This window comes from Rattus norvegicus, chromosome 20 (genome assembly GCF_021556685.1).
Source record: "Rattus norvegicus strain SHRSP/BbbUtx chromosome 20, alternate assembly SHRSP_T2T, whole genome shotgun sequence".
NCBI classification, from domain to species: domain Eukaryota; kingdom Metazoa; phylum Chordata; class Mammalia; order Rodentia; family Muridae; genus Rattus; species Rattus norvegicus.
The window spans coordinates 48,792,200-48,811,603 of NC_141553.1; the positions used below are offsets into that span (position 1 = coordinate 48,792,200).

The following is a 19,404-nucleotide window of genomic DNA, read 5'->3' on the forward strand; positions in this document are numbered from 1 at the left end:
TAAAACTTGAGATTTTAAGATCCGAGAGTTTCGCGTATGTCTGTGTTTCCAGGATCATTGTGGGCCTGACTAGAAAAGATGTGACAGGTTCGTGAGTCATGGGGCTGATTTTAGGCATCTGAAGAACAGAGTGCAGACCTGAACAGCGGATCCTTAACAGAGAAGCATCGAGGTTAACGGGGCCAGTTTACAGGGTCAAGCATGGTGGGTTTTCGTCTGGTACAGTTTCTGATACTAGGTGAGGGGGAGTGTCGACAAAGATGTAGAGAACAGAGACGGTTCAAGTTACCACCCGGAACCAGAGTCACAGAAGAGGGGCTCAGAGCTGGAGACCCCAGGCCTCCAGGGTGTTTGTGCACACGGACGAAGGCATCAAGCAGGAGAAAGAAATGTAGTTGGCACATGCAGGAAGGAGGACTCCATCCAGGGTGAGGTCACAAGAGCTGGGGACCCGGGAAAGAGGCGCTGTCTGCCCAAGGCAAGCTGCTGCGTCCACCGTCCACCGAGCGGTGCAGGTTAAGTCCTGCAGGAGTGGGCAGAAGATATGGGTACCGAGAAAGGAAAACCACAGCTGGACGCAGGCGCGCTGGACCGCTCAGGGGGCGGAGTCAGGAGGGTTTGTGAGCTCAAGGTGAGAGACATCCACTGTCTCACTGGAGGGGACAGGAGACCCGGAGGGAAAATCCCGAGGGTGGGAGGGAAAATCCCTCCTTCGCTGTAGAGGAAGAGGAGCAGATGTGCCCCCCACACAACTTGCGCCACTGACTGAAGCCGCACAGAACACATTTTTCTCTTCCTCCTAGAAACCCTTTAAATATGTGAAGATGCCGCCCTCACCTCTCACACCACCTCCCGTGGCTTACGCCCCCCAGACAGCTGTGTGGTTGTAGGTACTTTCTTTTTAAACTACAAGTAGGTTTCCTCATGCTCCCACCACGGTGCTCCCACCTTGAGGCTCCCACCACGGTGCTCCCACCTTGAGGCTGCAGGAAAGGCAGAATGATCTGGAGCATGGAGGTCATCAGTGTGTGCTCGCCAACACGCTCACTGTTCAGTGCTAAGCCCTTCAAATGCTCGTGGGCCTGTTTGTTTACAATCGGTCTGTTTATGTCCCTTTGGAAGGACACTCGCTAGCTTTGAGCTCACACTGTGGCCTGGGGGGGGGGGGGGTATTTTAAATGATGCAGCTCCGTGCCATGATAGTTGTTTCAAGGGTCACAAAACACTCCCGGTCAATTCCTTCTTCTTCCGCGTGTAGCTAAGGCAGATGTCCCATGCACTTCAGACCTTCTCGTCATTGTTAAATTCCGGCATTGTGTTGGCAGTGACTTCCTGCCTATCAGATGTATTTGGGTCCCAGTTCAGTCATCCAGAAAAACTGTTCTTCACAGCTTCCTGATCCACGTTATTGAACACTATTAATAAATTTTTTTCAATGATTTTTCACCAGTTAGGACATCAGTCTGCAGATGGAGACCTAATTCTCAAGGATTTAAACACCGGTGGCATGGGCTGGTTCACACCATGGGTTGGTGGTGTGCACGCTGGGTAAGGAGGGATCAACGGTGTTGGTTCTGCCGTGCTTTCAGCGCTACACTGGCTAAAGTCCGTGTGAGAACGAAATTTGGTTTTCCTGGGGCCTCTCCTCATGGACAGTTTTCTGTTCTCTGCCGCTGCCAAGAGTCTTAACTGCGCTTGAAATACTAGAACCAGTTCTAGCCGGCAATACCATACAAAGGCTGATCGCACCCCTGCAGCCCATCCAAGGACCGCGCAGCCAGTCAGACTGGCCACACCCACGCCTGGACCACGACTATGCCAGGGAAGTAAAATAATAGCTCTTTAAAATAGCTTGAACATATAGATTTTGCTATAATTCAAGACAGCTATTCTAGTTATTAGAATGACAGCTCTTCAATTAAGGATCAGCAAATGTTTTCTTAAAAGCCCAGCGAGTATTTTATATATTTTATAATTTTGGGGCCAAGTGATAAAGTCAACACCGTCAGATAGATATTTTTGCAACTATTTAAAATACATATTTTTAAAATATTTAAACCATTTTTAGCTTGAGGACTGTAAAGAAAACTTAAAGCATATAGGCAGACAGATTCGGCCCCTCAGCTATGATTTTTCGACTGTTTCTCTAAGGTGATAAACGGTAATAAAATAACACTGGTAATAATAAATCACTAGATTTAAAATTAAGAAAAAAAATCCATTTTAGAAAAAGTTACATCTATAGAAAGAGGAAAAAGAAAATTTTAAGAATGATCATACCAAAAGACAAATGTGCAAAACTTGAACAGAAGTTTTCTTCGTTTTTGAGAAAAAAGACGTTTCATTTTTAGAAGTGGCTCCAAGACATACAGACTGATAAACTTTATCACTACATACTCTCAGTCATAAATAGTCATCTCAGCTGCTGCAGAGGGACGGGACCCTGGCCACAGACGTATGCAAAACACGAGTCCAGTTATGTTCCAACCAACCTCATCCTCAAAAGCAAAAACTGGACTTGCTTTAGCCCTTGATCTACTCGGCACTTTGTGGTCTTGACAGTTTGACGGTAATTTGGGGTGTCACCATCAGGGGACGATGGTCTTCCTCTTCTGACTCAAACTCAGTGGAGGTGGGTGGGTCTGGGTCTGGGGTTCTTTGTTTCTTTGTGCACCCAAGGCCACACTGAAGCAGCCAGACCTGACGCACCCAAGGCGCCCCATGGACAGGTATTCATGCACGACCACATGGCAAGTGGGCAGTGTCAGAGTCCTGCACCTACACAATCTTTCTGCCTGTGCCTGTCTTTTCCACATGGAGAACTTACTTTTCAGCCATGTTACCCTCCTTTCTTAAAGGAATAATGACATCATTTTTTTTTGTGTGATAACGTTTATTATTTTGAAAAGGCCAGGTAATAATAAAAAGTACAAAGAATGTTATAAAATAAAATCTTCCCAGATCCCACAACCAAGAAATAAACATCATTATTATATGGTTAAGTATTGTTCCAGGTTTATTTTGCACACACACACACACACACACACACACACAACACACACACAACACACACATACATACACACCACACACGTATATACACACAGGCATGCACGAATGCACACGCACACACACACCACACACGTATATACACACAGGCATGCACAAATGCACATGCACACACATACACACCACACACATACACACACACATATACACATACAGGCATGCATGAATGCACACACACACAATATACACACACACACCGCACACACACACACACACACACCACACACATACACACACACCACAAACACACCACACACACATACACACCACACACACACACATACACTCCACACACACACACACACACATATACATACACAGGCATGCATGAATGCACACGCACACACACACACCACACACATACACACCACACACACACATACACACCACACACACATACACACCACACACACACACATACACACACATATACATACACAGGTATGCATGAATGCACACACACCACACACACACATACACACACACATATACACACACAGGCATGCATGAGTGCACATGTGTGCGTGCGCTCACACACACACACACACACACACACACGCAAGCACACATGGACGAAGGAACAGAAGGGTGACGAGAAGGGATGGTGGGTAGGTGGATACAAACATATCAAATATGTTATTGTAATGAAAAAGTCAAGTATCAAGTTTGCTCCAATTTAACAGAGAAGACAGAAATTGAGGTGAAACCATAGGAACTGCAGAGCCCCAGATGAAATCAGTCTTCCCAAGAGATATTAGTTCCTAAAAGATCTCTCTAACGGTGAGGGGAAAACAATCACAGCGTTAGGGTACAGAACCGTCACGGCGCAGCTATTCCAGTGTTGGTCGGACTGCAGCTTAGGAAGCCCCGCTCCCTGATGAAGGGGCAGGATTTGCAGCCACATTTCCTCCCACGTCAGGACATGCCTTTTTGTTTTTGTTTGTTAGCTTGTTTTGTTTTTTGTTTGTTGGGTTTGGGGGGAGAGGGCTTGTTTTTTCTGTGTAACCCTGGCTGTCTTAGACCTCACTGTATATACTAGGCTGGCCTCAAACTCAGGCATCTGCCAGCCTCTGCCTTTGGGGTGAGCCGCAACCACTTTGGCCACACTGTCAAGGTTTCTGCTCTATAACCACCATGGTCGGGTTTGTTAAGCCTTAATAAGGAAAATAAAGTCAATGCTCATCATGGGCACTTTTACCAAAGCCTCTTCGATTTAAAGTTTTAAATTCTGATCCACTGTTCTGTTGTCTAAGAATTTTCTAGAAAGTAAATGATGAATACTTCCCCAAGTTCATTAATATTCGAAAGTGTCTACCTGCCGCCTTTCAACAAGGGGCAGATGACTGCTGATGCCATCCTTCCTCTCCCCTGGTGCTGAGAACTTAGAGGACATTGCTCCCTCTCCTCCGGCACGGAGGCATGGAGTGACGGTCGGCTGAAGGAGGAGACCACTGTGCCTCTCTCTCCTTTCTGGTGGCTTGACTGGTTGCATGATGCTCTCTCCAATCAACCAAGAATTGCAGAGTGCGTCTAGTGTGAGAGCGGCTGGAAATGTCTTATTGTAAATTTCCCATGCCAGATTTTGTCCGGATACTAAATGTCCGTTTGAGCCTCAGGTTTAAGCCTTGACTGCAGGATGTTGGCATTTGGTATATCTCAAGTTTTCCTCTGTTTACATTCCTAGGGCTGTTGCAAATTTTCAGAAAACACGAGTGTCCGGCACTTGGTTCCAAGTTAAGAGTTTGCTGGAAAGGGACCTTCAAGTGAGGGGGACTCTCTTCAAAATAATTCAAGTTTCCTCCTCCCCCTCTCTGTCTGCCCACACAGCCTCCGATTTTTATCTTTTCCTAGTTCTTCCTTTGTGATTTCTTCTGGCTGCCATGTCACATTTCCATTCTTTTATTCTAGTCTTTACGTCTCTGTGTGGCTTTCCTCTCTGTTCATACGTCTCTCTTTCATTTCTTTTTTTGAGTACTATAGCTTATTTTGGTCTTGTGGGTTTATAATTTCCAATTGGAACTTCTGCAACCCAAAGAGCTCCCAGCCCATCCCACCAGGGTAGTCATGAATGGTCAAGGCCTCCGGACTTCCCAGGAGAACACTGAGGTTCCTGGTGGACTTCCCAGGAGAGCCCTCTGTCCTGTTCTGTTCATCACGTAGCTGCTAAGCTTGAAGCCAAATAGGAAGCCAAATAGGCGAGCTCTGAAGCACTTGAACAGTAGGCTCATTGCTTTGCGGACTGAGGGGTGTGTGTGTCCCCTGGTGTGAGTACAGTAGCCACTGACACACACACAGAAGCCCTCTTACACAGTAGACAGTATCTTTTTGGTTCTAATTTGTTGAATCTCTTTCTCCTTGGTAGCTCCCATCCCCTCCCCCTCCCACCTCTGCTCACTGGCAATAAAAAGACGACATCACCCTGAGATGCACCTCACCCTCCAGTCATTTCATGATCTGTATCGTGAAACGGAGTCTCCCATGGGTGCTTTTTACTTCTCCCCGAGGCCTGCCCACAGCCTTAGGTCTCATCTCTCCTATCACAAGCAGCTTAGTAAAGAAGAGACTCACTTCTAATGAAATTTCTCTAAGTCGGAGGTGTGCCTCGTCCCCTACTCTGTTGTTTTCGTGTTGATTTTGTAGGGTCTGGAAAGTTCACTGGACTTTCATGTAAAAATCCAGATCTGAGGTACAGAAACCGAACCCACTTAGACCCAAGAAAAGGGGGCAGGTAAAAGAAGGCCAGGAACACTGTCTGGGAAGCAGCTGTCAGGTAGGGCTGGATCCAGGACATAATAATTGAACTTGACCGCAGTCTCCATCCTTGGCTCTGTTTGCCTCAGTGGGCCTTTTCTCGCCACAGGTTGTGGTAAGCTATAAAAGTACGTCCTCCTCCCAGCGTGAGAGCCTGGAGAAAGGCCACCCTCCTCGTGGCTGTGGCGCAGCCCAGAGCAGCATGGCTGCTTTATATAGACCGTGGGCTTACTTCTCCGTCAGCCACTACAGTCGGGCACTTGAGGACTCTCTGCGAGTGGGCCCTGTGAAGGCAGGTCAGAGAGGAACGGCCAGAATTCACCCAGACAAAGCCGGGGTACTTACTATATACAAAGTAAACAGGCTTATCCCCTTTCAGAAAGCTAAAGTCCGGGTTTAGAGTCCAGGGTTGGAGCTACGTTTTTTGCTCCTTCTCTGACGATTTAAAACCTTTGCGGATTTCACTTTCTTGCTTGTTGCTTCTGTGTCTCTAACCAGGGGCCTGTCCCCTTTCCTTCCTTCCTTCCTTCCTTCCTCCCTCCCTCCCTCCCTCCCTCCCTTCCTCCCTTCCTTCCTTCCTCCCTCCCTCCCTTCTTCCCTCCCTCCCTCCCTCCCTTCCTCCCTCCCTTCCTTCCTTCCTTCCTTGTTTCACTGGTTTTTTGAGGTAGAGTTTTAAATAGCACAGGATGATCTCCAACTTGGCTTACTGTTGGCCTTGACTGTGACCCCCCTGCTTCTACTTCCCTCTCAGCCCTTATTCCAACCATACTAAAGGCCCCTGGCACCCTACAGAAAGGATTCCCGGCCTTAATGAGCCCTCTTACAAACTATGAAACAGAGCCCTGGGGTTGTCCGAGCTCCTGGGATTGTTAGCTGCATGGCCAAGGGCGCACAACTAAATCAAGGGACAGAGACTCTGGTTCCCAGTGAGCAGTCTACACCGTTCACAGCGATCGATCGATCGATCGATCGATCGATCGCTACCCAGGGTCACTAGGCTTTTGAAACCACCTGCTCTCTCCAGCCTCATTCCCAATCCAGGACAGTCCGAGCTGCGCTTCCAAGGCCATAGGAAGTACATACACATTTGCATAAAGGGGTTTGATGGACCAATAGGAGACCGGCACGCAAACTTTTACAAAAAGCCAGCTCTACTGTTTGCAGTCCCCACGGAAAGAAAAGGAAGAGATGATGGAGTGTGGGTGAGGGAGGAACAGGCCCTCCAAGGCGCCTGTGCCCGTGAACTTCTGGTGGGCACGCAGAGATTGCAGTAACCAGCACACAGCTGAAGACCACGCCCCCTGAGCGCCTGGGAGCCGCTTCTCTGCATGTCTGATGCTACCTTGCTTAGCAAAATATTTTTTCTCTAAAAAGTATAAAGCTAAACTCCAGAGCTTCCCAAATGTCTGAATTACCCATATTTTAAAATAAAGGCACACAAATCAACGCAGGTTTTCTGAAACATATGTTCTTTCCTCTCCCCAGCCTGAGAAGCCCGCAGGACCCCGCCTGGGGAGCCAGAGTCGTCCTTTGCTGTCCCATCCATCAGCTCCCCCTCCTCCTCCTCAGGCTCCTCCTCAGCCTCCGCTCAGCTCGTCTCCTGCCAGCAGCACATCTCACTGACAAGAATCTTCCCTTTTCCACTTTACAGTCTCAGGATTAGGATAAAAACAAAAAACCCTGCTAACTGAGGGAAGGATGAACCCAGCAAATGTGGGACTACTTCCCTGCTTAGCGACGGCCGTTTCTTGGAATTACAGTCACTTAAATGTTTACCAGAAATGATTATTGAGTGTCCCTGACTGATTCACAAATGTAATTAATGAGAGAATGGCTAAGAGTTTCCATTTTCTCGTTTGTTTTAATCCCACCACATAAACTTTTCTGTTGGCACGTCTTCAGAAAATTCCACCCCGTGCTGGAAGGAGGCAGGGACTGATTCAGAGCCCAGAAACATTACTGAGAACAAACTCCAAACTCCACACAGCCATCCCATGGGACAAAGGGAAGATGATTAGAGGCCCTGCCGAAGAAGCCTGGGCATTTGGAACAGGCCTGAGGAAGCGGCTGACCATCCTCCTAATGGGTTTGTCCTTTGCTGTTTGTGGGGTAAAGTATGTCACTAAAACGCCCCGCTGTCCCAGAAAGACAGGGGCATAATGAACCCTGGCGTGTGTGATTGTTTCGCAACTTCCAAAGTTTCATGGAAATAAATAAACAATGGGGTTTGGCTCTTGTCTGTTTGTACCTAGTCAGTTTGCATTACCATAAGGATGGTTGCTGCGGGATAAATGCTCTCTTTTCCTGCGGCAGGGGGCGGGGAGGGGAGCGCAAGCCCTGCTGCCTTTCATGCTGGGGTGATGAGCCCCATAGCCTGTACCTTCTCACCAGTTGGGAAAGGCGGCTGCAAGGGCCTGTGTTCTCTCTCCCGTTAAGGCACTAACGTCATCTTTCCCTTGATTTGAAAAATGTTCTAAACGCAGAGCAGCATCCCAAGGACTTCTGGGTCACCCAATATAAATTCTCCCTGCGACACTCTTTGGGCTGTGTCAGCAGACAAGGTCATTTCTGCTAAACTAACAAGTTGACAGTGGCCACTCTGGGGATGGGGGTGGGGTGGGGGTGGGGGGTTGCTGGTGGTCCGTGTGGAAGAGTCAACGTCAGATTCCACAAGCTAAAATGAGAGCAGCAAGGACTTGGGTCCTAAAATGGCCTGTGGAATTTAATCTTGTTAAACAAATTTGAACTGGGCAGCTGTCCATGATGACCCAATGGAAAGTTCTAGAAAAAAAAAGATCTGTAACTGAGTGACCCTCCTTATCTTAGCATCGGTCCTGTGCAGGACCGGGAAACACAGCCTATTCTCTCTGCTCTGTCTGATGCTCCAACCTCTAGATTTAAGGTTTTAGTAAAGTTTCAGGTTAAGAAATAACGTGGACCCCCATGCAATGCGCTTTTTGTCTCCATAAACTCTGCGTGTGGTAACAAAGTGCTCCTGGAGAGCCTTATATAAGAAGGATGCATAAAATAATTCCCAACCATTCATGTATGCGGGACAAAGACTCCACAGGATGCTCCTGTTACAGTTACTAGATAGCACAGCAAATATTTAAACCAAGTGTTTACTGGAGAGTAGCACAAGTGTCCACGCTTGTGGAGTTTACAACAGTGAACTAAAGCAAAGGTGGTCACAGTAATCTCCAGCCCCATCAGGAACCCCAGATAACACCCAAACAGACGGCCCCCTCAGCAGTCACTCGGGGCTGAGGCTAAGCCATCCAGTCACATCTTTATCTGACAGCCCTGTGGTACATTGTTACAGCTGTCCTGCAGGGTTTCTAAGGACACAACAGGGAATGATGGAAAACCAACCCTCCCTCCCCCCACCAACCATGGGGAGAAGAAAAATCCTCCTATTGTGCATTGACTTAAAACCATGCTCCTAGGAGAGGGGTAAGAGCAAAACAGTCTTCTGCTTAACACGGAGAACCGGTGAGAGACAATGGTTACCCCGACCCAAAACTCCACAACAGAGAATACTGACCCTCTGCTTCCGAGCTGAGGCTGTAGGGACGCTTCCTGCTCTGTGGTTTCTCTGAAGCCCTGGTCGCAGGGAAGAAGTGGGGGGTTCTTTAAATGGCGGGTGGCACTTGATGCTGTTAAATGAGCCCCATTCCTTTTTGCTGTGGCACTCCCCACGCTAACAGTGTCTCTGGACTCCACCGGGGTCTTCGCTGAAACGGCAAGGAGATTATTAGTTTTGATGTTTTGTTTGCGATCTATACATTTGTATAAAAGTTTTTACTTGTAATCAAGAATGGAGATTTTTATGGCCAACCCCTCTCTGTTCATAATTCAACTCAACTACAGTTTTGGGCTTGGCGCCATCATTTATGTGAATAAAAAAAAATGGATAGGATATTAACTATTGGCTTGGAGTCAACCTGAGGGAAGACACAGGATCATAGGTTTATGAACTACCTACCCTGCCTAAGAACTCCTGGGTTCCGTGATAATAATTCTTCCTAAAGATAATGAGACTATTCTTCTACTTACAAATAACTCACGGCTGACTGTGAAGACAGACACGTGTAATCCCAACCAACTTGGAAGTAGAGGGAGGTTAAGGGGTTCAGGGTTAGCCTTTACTACATAACAAGTTCCAGGCTAGCCCAGGATACATGAGATTTAGTGTTTAAAAAAAAAACAACAAAGTAATAGAATTTATAGTGTCAAGTATAACGGATATGTCAGTGACACGAGATTTCCTTATTTACAGGGCTTACATAGGTATTTTTATAAGTACACAGAATGTTTCAATAAGAACGGACCAAAACCAGTAGAAGTGGAAAATAATGGAGGGGATTTCGAGGGAGACAGAAAGCAGTTTCAACGGGGGTGGAGGGGGGTGGAGGGAATGGAGGGAATGGAGGAGGTGGAGAGAGTGGAAGGGGTGGAGGGGGTGGAGGGTGTAGAGGGGGTGGAGGAGGTGGAGGGGGTGGAGGAACATAGAGCAAGCAAAGAGAACACTGGACAAGTTCAGAGCGGCGTAGGCACAGAGACTCTGTAGGCCCTGGTACAGAGACACTGAAGCAGGCGTGTGCCTACGGTGTTGGGGGAAGAGCTAGACCGAGGTCCTGGAGGAGGTCTGCTGGTCAGAGGGTCACCACAGTAACAACATGACCCATTGGGAACAAGGGTTCCTAAAGAGGGCCAGGCAGTCTGGCAAGATCCCAGAGCATCCCCAAAATGAAACACATGCTGAGTTTAGGCATGTCAGATCATTTTTTTTTTTTAAAAAGAGTTATTTATTTATTTTATATCTGTGAGTACACTGTTGCTGACTTCAGACACACCAGAAGAGGGCATCAGATCCCATTACAGGGGGTTGTGAGCCACCATGTGGCTGCTGGGAATTGAACTCAGGACCTCTGGAAGAACAGTCAGAGCTCTTAGCTGTTGAGCCATCTCTCCAGCCTGGCATACCAGATTCTTATACTGAAAATACAATTTTCCTATCAGCAAAGGGACACCTGGGTAGCTTGTCATCTGCCACTAGCCAGGGCCTGTGTCAAAAGGGAAGAGGGGATAAATGTCCCCCCACGCAGATGGGGTTTTGGATGAAGTGAACCTCGTGTAGAAAAATATTTTCAAGTTTTTCTGTATTTATTTAGAAACTATTATACAAAAGCTAATGACGACAAAGTCCCTTTCTACCTGCTGGTCCCAGTTCCTGGCTTCTAAGACAGCACACTTTGACGTTGGAAGGAGCCTTAAAGATCGGTGGGGATGGCAGAGTTAAGAACTCAAAAGTGATGTCAAGTGAGCTAAGGACCTCAGAGCAGGAGTGGAGCCTCCAGGTCACCACCCACAGCTGCTCTGCTCAGGGCTCTCGTGTTTGCAGGGTAAAGGCCTGGGCTTAAATCCCACTAAATCTGGGCTCAAGGGCAACTGCCTGAACATCAGCTCTGAAATGTGTGCCTATTGCCCAGCCTTCCCGCCTTCTCCAGCCTCGTCTCAGGCACGCCATAAGGATCAGTAGATGGGACCTAGTACAGCGACGGCTATGGCGTTGGGACACTCAGAACTTGGGCTTAGCGTTGTTATTACTAGAACCCGTGAACCTGGCCTCTGGGAGGTGCTTATCTACCACACCACCTTAAACAACGGATTCTAATTTGTGAAGTGCATGCTGTTTTAGATGATAGCCCATTTCCGTCTCTCGCTCTGGTTTTGGCATTTCCTGGTTACTTACTAAGAAGAACTATTTGACAGGTGCTGTTTTATGCACAAGTGAGGCTACGATGAAGAAGTCACAGTCTTTATTAATCATCCAGGAGGGGACACAACAGTGTCACAGACAGAGGAATGTACTCCTCTGCTCTCACCATGCATGGGACCTGCCATTATTCCCACAAAGGAGATCTGGCCTGACACTCAGACTCCAGATGGAGAGCCATATAAACTGGGCACAGCCAGTCACAGTGACATAAGCGTGTACCCTCCCTCAGCACTTAGGAGGTAGAGGCAAGAGGACTGTGGAAAGTTCAAGGGCAACCTGCCCCATATCTGAAGTCTGAGGGCAGCCAGGGCTATAATGACTATCTCGTCTGGGGAGATGGCTCCGTGGTTAACAGCACTTGGTGTTCTTCCAGAGGACTGGGGCTTGACTTCCAGTGCCCACATAAGGGCTCACAACTAACTGTGATTCCAGTTTTAGGGGATCAGACCTAAGGGCCTCCAGGGTTACCGGGCAGGTATCTAGGCAAAACACCCATAAAAATAAAATAATGTATTTTAAAAAAAAAAGAAAGAAAATAGCCTCAAACTGGGGAAACAGACAAAGAAACGACAACATCTCTAAGCATATATAACGGTTCTCAGTACTTGTTGGACAACTGTAGAATTCCACTGTGGACCACGGGTAAACATCAAGAGGAGACATGTTGTGATATAGAAACAGCCCTGTCTCGGGAATCTTTTGCACAGCTACAGACCACAAGCAACATGGGCAGGCACGTGGCCAACTGATGCTGCTTGATCTAGCAGGGGAGAGAGATAACAGCAAGTGCAGAAGCAAGAGGCTGGGGGTGGACCTGGGCAAGTTACAGGGAGGAGGCACGGTCTCAGAAGCATCTGGAGAGGTAAACCGGAGACAAACAGCTATTTAAAAGAGGAGCCTAAATCCAGAGTTGAGGCCGGCTTCCGGCATGCATGACACGTGGGACAGACAGGTGGATGCCTTGCTTCAACTGCTGATTCTAAAACAAAGTTCCCCGAATTTGTCTTTTGTACTGAGTCCAGAAAATTACAGAGGGTCTTGTGTGAGACTTGACCCAGTTGGGTGTGTGGGGACTGAAGTGGGGTTCCTGGGGTGCACTGTTAGGGTATGAATGGCAAATGTCTAGCAGAAGTTTCTGGATTTTTAGTGGGTGGGGCCTCGCTGAGAGAAGTGATGCCCCAAGACATCTGGTAGAAATCTTCATCTCAGTCAGCAAAGCCTCTCACCCGCTCTGCTCCATCCCACGTCATACTGCCTATGGCCTCCCTCTGACCCTGGCAGCCATCTCTCTCCCCATCTAGTTCCCAAGGCAGGCTTCACCATGACAGAAATATACATCCCAACTCCATGGCGGCCCAGTGTCTCTGCTGTCACACTCTCTCCCAAACTCAAATCGCCACAAGAAAGAACACACAACACAACAACCTCTGATCCAATCGATAAGATATAATTGTCCACATAAACATACAAAGCCCTGTACACATCCATCCCTTAAGAACATGCATAACAACCTGTAAATACCCAGAGTGGACTCTTAACGTCCGCCTCCATGTTCTGTCCAGGGCTTCCTCTCCTGTCTCTCTTTGCATACCTGCTCCCTGCACCCCTGCTCCTTCTATACCTGCCAGTGGTCAGGCTTCTAGGTTTATAGTCCAGGACCTGCTTCCTGCCTCCTCTGCAGAGATGGGAACAAGGAGCCTCCTGCTCCTGCCACCACAGATAAAGCTGGCCCAGCCGCCACGCCCTCCCTGCCATGCCAGTCTCATGTCCTTTCAAACCTATGAGCGGAAGGAAAACCTCCTTCCCTTTCTGTTTCGGCCATTGGGTATTTTGTCACAGAAAAGTCACAACAGCTGTTCGTACAAAGGAGGCAGAAGCCAGGAGATCTACTCTGTCTTGTGCCTTATAATAACCTGCAAAGTGACAATGCCTGTCACAGGTCGTTGGCTGGGGCGGGGGTGGAGGAAATAAAGTGAACGACAGTGCATTAGGGCGTTGAAAATCACAGGAAGCTCAAACTTCAGGAGCCATGGAACAATGGCTACTCTCACACTGTAAAGGCAGGGTTGATTGTATTAAGAGAGGGAATGGACCACGGAATAAAACACTTCCTGTCTGGACCTTTACAGAAGAGGTTTCCTGCCTTCTAGAATAGACTGGTGTTTGCCCGGCTGGGTTCCTGAGAGGCTCCACAGCCAGGTCAGTCTGGGAACCTTGGGCCTGAATGAACAATGAGCATCTTTCTGTCAGGAATGGCTTTCGTGCTCCTCTAGCATGAACCGGGGCACAGGCCTGCAGGGACAGGAATGAGCAGTGCCTCCCTGACTTGCCTGAACTCTAGACCTACTTCTAAGGAGCCGCTATTAACATTTTGCCAGCAGCGTCCCTTGGAAGTTTCTGGAACTCAGTGTGACCATTATTCTCGGAGGTACAGAGGTTCTCTGAGGAATTCTGAATAAGGGGGTGGGGATGTTATCTGATGTACCTTTCTCCAGACCTCTTAGTGCCTTATGGGACATGGAATATGAATGTTTTTCATGGCCCTCTGGTTTGGGAGTGAGGGGTGGGGTACCTGCTCACAGCACTAGCAGCTACAGACTCTGTTCACAGTCCCCAAGGTCTTGCATTGAAACCCTGCAACCCGCTAAAGGGCTGAGAGCGAATCTAAAGGGAGCAAGGCAGGGATGAGGCAAGATGTGCTAAAGGATTTAGGAGTCCATCTTTACGAAGCATCAGCAGGCTTGGTGACGGAAAATGTGGCAGGGACTGGGATACAGCAGCGTCTGCCCAGAGGCCTCCGGTTTGTATAACTGGGGAGGGATCAGCTGTGGGTTCAAACCCGCCCTCAACACTAAGTGCTGGAACTGCCTGAGCCTCTGAGGATGAGCACACAGCCTCTGCCCTTCTCCCATTCCAACCCGAGAATTCCAAATCTGCCACCACACCCAAGCCCCGCCCACCCACGGGTGTCAGCTACAAATGTCCTCACACCCAGGGAAGGGCACATCCTAGGTCTCCAGGCTCAAATGGCTTTGGGGCCTCAGTGACCTAACACAGCATCATTTCTAGACAATGGAGAACATATCACCTGCACAAATGACAGGGATTCCAGGGTGGGGCAGTTCCAGTATTTTTTTTAATTGATGTGCCCTTTTAAAATGACAATGGCTTCTTACTGTCATTATTTCCTGAGAGTCAGAGATATGGGCCCCTGCCAAGCCAAGTGGAATGAAGACCGGCCCCAGTGCATTCGGAGGCACTGGCTTCCAGCCAGGGACTGGGAAGTACTGTGACCTTCAAGCCAAGGCCAGGATGCTCAGGAGGGAGGGAAAAAGCACAGAGGACCAGGGCAGTGGGAGAACCTCTCTCCCTGGACCTTCACATCCACAGGGACACGTGAGTGAGCGGTCATCTCAACCAATGCGCTCATTTGTAAAAGACCTCGGGCTCCTTTTCTCCCTTCTCATCTTGGTAAGTAATTTCCTTTTATGATTTCCAATCCCTACTGGTCTGATAGGCCTGAGGTAGAAAGATGGAAAGAGTCCTCAGGAAGGTATAGGACCATTTCTATACCTTAGACTGAAGTCCCCCAGGCAATGCTCTAGTGTACCACAACTGAGATCTGCTCCTCAGCTAAAACTATAAGCCACGTTGTCTCTGCCTTGACTGTTGTCCAGGCCATGCAGGATAGGCAGAGTCAAGGCAGGCCCATAATCCGTGTTCCCAGGACCTGCACAGCCCTCCGGCCTTAGCTCCCCCGACCCCTTCAATGGCCAGCATCTTCTGCCTCTGAGCTCTCTCACAGAGTGGGCCTGCCTGACTTTTGACATGGACACTGCCCACAGGTTGTCCACGGCTGCCTCGGTCTCATTAAGGAACACATCAACTGTGTCGCCTCTTTGAGGCACCTTAACAAGGCCCCTGACCTCAAGGAAATTATGGTCATTCGACACCCTGCTATTTACTATATCTTCCTCACAGCCTGTGAGACCCCCTTAGTGTCATGTATTTGTTCTGACATCACTTCTCTACCATCCCTAACTGAAGAAGCTCTGAGGACAGGACTCTGCTGGACAGGACTCTAGAACGCTACCCTGCCCTAAAGAAGACGCTCAACTCAGAGACTGTACTGGGACAGAGACAAAGGAGGACACCAGACTGCCTGATACGTGACATATTTGGTCATAGCATCATGGTGTGATTGTGCCTCTTCCTCTATAACTGTGACCCAGTGGGGAATGACCTGAAGTGAGTTGGGGTTCACGTGACCTGCTGATCCTGCCCCAGGCTGTGTGCACACCGCCGAGCTCCCATCTTTCTGCTATGGAAGGAGACATAGTACCACCACTTCTGACTTCCCACAAGAAGACATAAGTTCCTTCTGTGAGGTCCTGCTACCTTCTAAATGTTGGTGGTGATCTCAGGTAAAGGCTTGCAAGTCAAGCAAGCAGGACGCTCAGATGGAGGGTTGCAGCCCCAGTGGATGCTTTAGACCTGTGTCACGATGGGTCAACCCCTCCTCACTGATGCCTACTGAGGAAGGTCCAGTGCAGTCAGCTTCCACCAAAGTAACTTTCCACACTGTTGACCACAAATAGTAAGAAGCCGGTCTGCAGTAGAACACCGACTTGCTTAACCACCGAAGACTTCTGACCCAGTGCTTACTCCGCACACTATCTGTCCTGAGAGGTCCATTACTTGTCTTTCATTTTTCCCCCAATGTTAGTGTTATCCACTAAATTTCTTGCCATCCTACCAATCAATCCTTCTGTCCCTGCTTGGGCGCCTGCGGTGGGCCTGGGAATAGTTGATCCACCTGCTACGCTCCCTACAAGGTGATCTTTGCTTCGCTTGTGGGTCTAGGCCCATGGCCAGCACTCATAGCGGGAATAAAAGTCCCACTAGACTTACACTCACATATTCACACACGCAGAAGGCTATTAAACCCGGATTGGTGTGTATTATGAGACTCGTGATTCTCATTAATTTTTTAAAAATATTTTCTAATATTTTAATTTACTTATTGTATGTGTGCATACCCAAGGGGCCGTGGCACAGGTGTGGAGGTCAGAGGACAGCTTTCAGGAGTCAGCTCTCTCTTGGGTTCCTGGGATCAGACTCAGGTTGTCAGGGTTGGTGGGAGGCGCCATCACCCGCGGAGTGGCCCAATTCTCATTGAATTCTAATGAAGTTAACGACTTTTAAAACTCTACCCTAAAAATTACCTCTTTTGGATATATGTGAGTCACCCGTTTAAAAACACCCTAATACTCTTTTCTAATGAGTCTTCTCAAGTGGTATCTAGATACTCTTTATAAATAACTGGAAAGAAATATATAAACAGTTTCTTAGCTAATGCTTGGTCAATCTTAACAGATTCTAAGTCCACGTAAGAACCATCTAGGACCAGGAACTTAAAGAACGGCGGTTGTGTGCACGTTCAAGCAGTAAGCTTTGTGGGCCTGCAGGGTGTGCCGGGCCTTACAGTGGGCAGCAGGAGGGGATCTGTCAGGCAGGAGCGTTCCCTGGGAGGCAGCCCTGTAGAAGCGTGCACGCGCACCGCTTATTCTTCTTATCTTTGCGGGGTCCACTGGAGCTTTGGGGAAGGAGAGATTGGCATCCTCCTCTGTGTTGGGAGATGCTGGAGCTTTGGGTTTCTGCAAAGAGATTTTTGACCGATGTGAGTCTGTGTCTCAAGTAAGGCTTACTACACCGCCACCCTGCACCCGACCCACCCGTGCTAGGACTTCAGCTTGACCTGGATGGAACCTCCAGGTCTGCTGTCTCATTGGCCCATCTTACTTGACATCATATGTACATACACACACACACACATGTATACATGCACATACACATACATGTATACATATAAATACACATATGCACATGTGTGCATAATACAATGCACATATGCATACACATATACACACATGTGCATAAACACAATGCAATACACATATACAAGCATATGTATGTACCTATACATGTATATACACATGTGCACACACATACATATATTCATACACACTTATATACATACATATAAACACATACATACACACAAACATACATACATACACATGCACATAATATACATATCCATATGCCCACGCAAGCATATACATGTACATAAACATGATGCATACACATACAGACATTCAGACATATGCAGATATTTGTACACACATAAACACACAAACATACAGAGACATACACATATAGAGACACACATATACACATAGACATACACATATACACATACACACACAGACACATGCAGGCACATATATACACACTGACAGACAGACAGACAGACTGTGTACACAATTTTTGGTTTTGTCAGTGTATCCTCTGAACTGTTCTGCCACTTAGCTTAGCATGTTTGATTTATAAGATCCAAGTCACTTATGGTGGAAAACCGTTATCTGTCTAAAAGACTGTAATGGAAGATAAAATATATTCAGGATGCTGTGTTCAGTTTAGTTCAGAAAACATTAGTTGGGCCTTGTGTGGTGACTCAGACTTGCTACCTAGCAGTTGGGAGGCTGGAGCAGGAAGAGTTCATGTTTGGGGCTGGCTTGGACTACAGAGAAAGAACCTGTCTTATAAAAACAAAACAAAGAAGAAAGAGAAATACAATTATTGGGCACTGATGTGTACTGTAAGCACCTGTACACACCCTGACTCCACTAAGGGATTTTTAAAGGATACCTAAGTCTTAGAATTATTCAGATTAAAGAATGACAAGCATAAAACCGGAAAGTTGTGTTATATCTTATTATATAAAAATGTTTTTTCCTATCTCAAGATTCTGTTGCAGATACCCTTCAGTAAAGGATACTGGCAAAATTGTGTGTGTGTGTGTGTGTGTGTGTGTGTGTGTGTGTGTGTGTATGAGTGCATTTGTTGTGTAAGGACATTTGCCCTGCGGGCACACATGGAGGGCAGGGGTTGATCTCAAGATGTCTTCCTCAATCAGTTCTCCATACAACTTTTTAGCCATGGTTTCTCACTGAAGCTAAAGCCCAGTTTGGCTGGTCTGGCCAGCCAGTGAGCCTTGGAGATCCACTGTCTCTTCCCCACAGGGCTGGGGCTACAGGCAGGGCTGGGGCCACAGGCAGGGCTGGGGCTACAGGCAGGGCTGGGGCTACAGGCAGGGCTGGCCCAGCATGGCTTTTACATGGGTGCTAGAGATCTGAACTCAGGGCATCATGCTTGTCCAACAGCTTTTTACCCATCAAACCGCCTTCCTCAGCCCTTTATTTTATTTTATATTTTGAGACAATTGTTTTATGAACTATACTTTTGCCTGCATGTTCCAAGTGCTGGGATTACAGGCCTGAGCCATCCTGTCTAGCTCTTTTGAAAGATCTTTAAGAGATGCCTTGTGCCTTTACCAGGGCTGAGAGAGATGGTTTGGTGGTTAGGAGCACTAGTTGTTCTTCCAGAGGACCAGGGTTCAATTCCCAGCACCCACAATGCAGCTCCCAGCTGTCTGTAACTCCAGTCCCAGGGGTTCTGACACCCTCCCGCAGATATACATGCAGGCAAAACATCAATGCACATACAATTAATAGTAATAGTAATAGTAATAATAATAATAATAATAATAATAATAATAATTTTACCAAGCTGACAGCCACAACTCCCGGTAGCCTAACTTCCAGAGGTCCGTGGCCTCCAAGGCCAGAAGTTCCCAGTGACAGTATGGCTTAGTTGCCCTGTTCCTGGTTCCAACATTATCTGTCTAGGAACACAGCAGCCAGAGCTTCTAAAGCTGCGTTCAGACATACTTAAAGGAAA

At 47.7% G+C, this 19,404-nt stretch overlaps 1 protein-coding gene across 2 annotated transcripts in view; it reads right to left on the reverse strand.

Annotated features, from left to right (window-relative positions):
• Window positions 1-19,404, reverse strand: part of Armc2 (armadillo repeat containing 2) — a 107,784-nt gene that overhangs the window by 72,833 nt on the left and 15,547 nt on the right. For both annotated transcript variants that reach the window (NM_001432282.1, NM_001432283.1), the window contains exons 4-5: window positions 17,087-17,258; window positions 9,364-9,553 (exon numbers count right to left, since the gene is read on the reverse strand). In NM_001432282.1, the coding sequence (NP_001419211.1) occupies window positions 9,364-9,553; window positions 17,087-17,258 (362 nt within the window). The remainder of the gene's footprint in view (window positions 1-9,363; window positions 9,554-17,086; window positions 17,259-19,404) is intronic.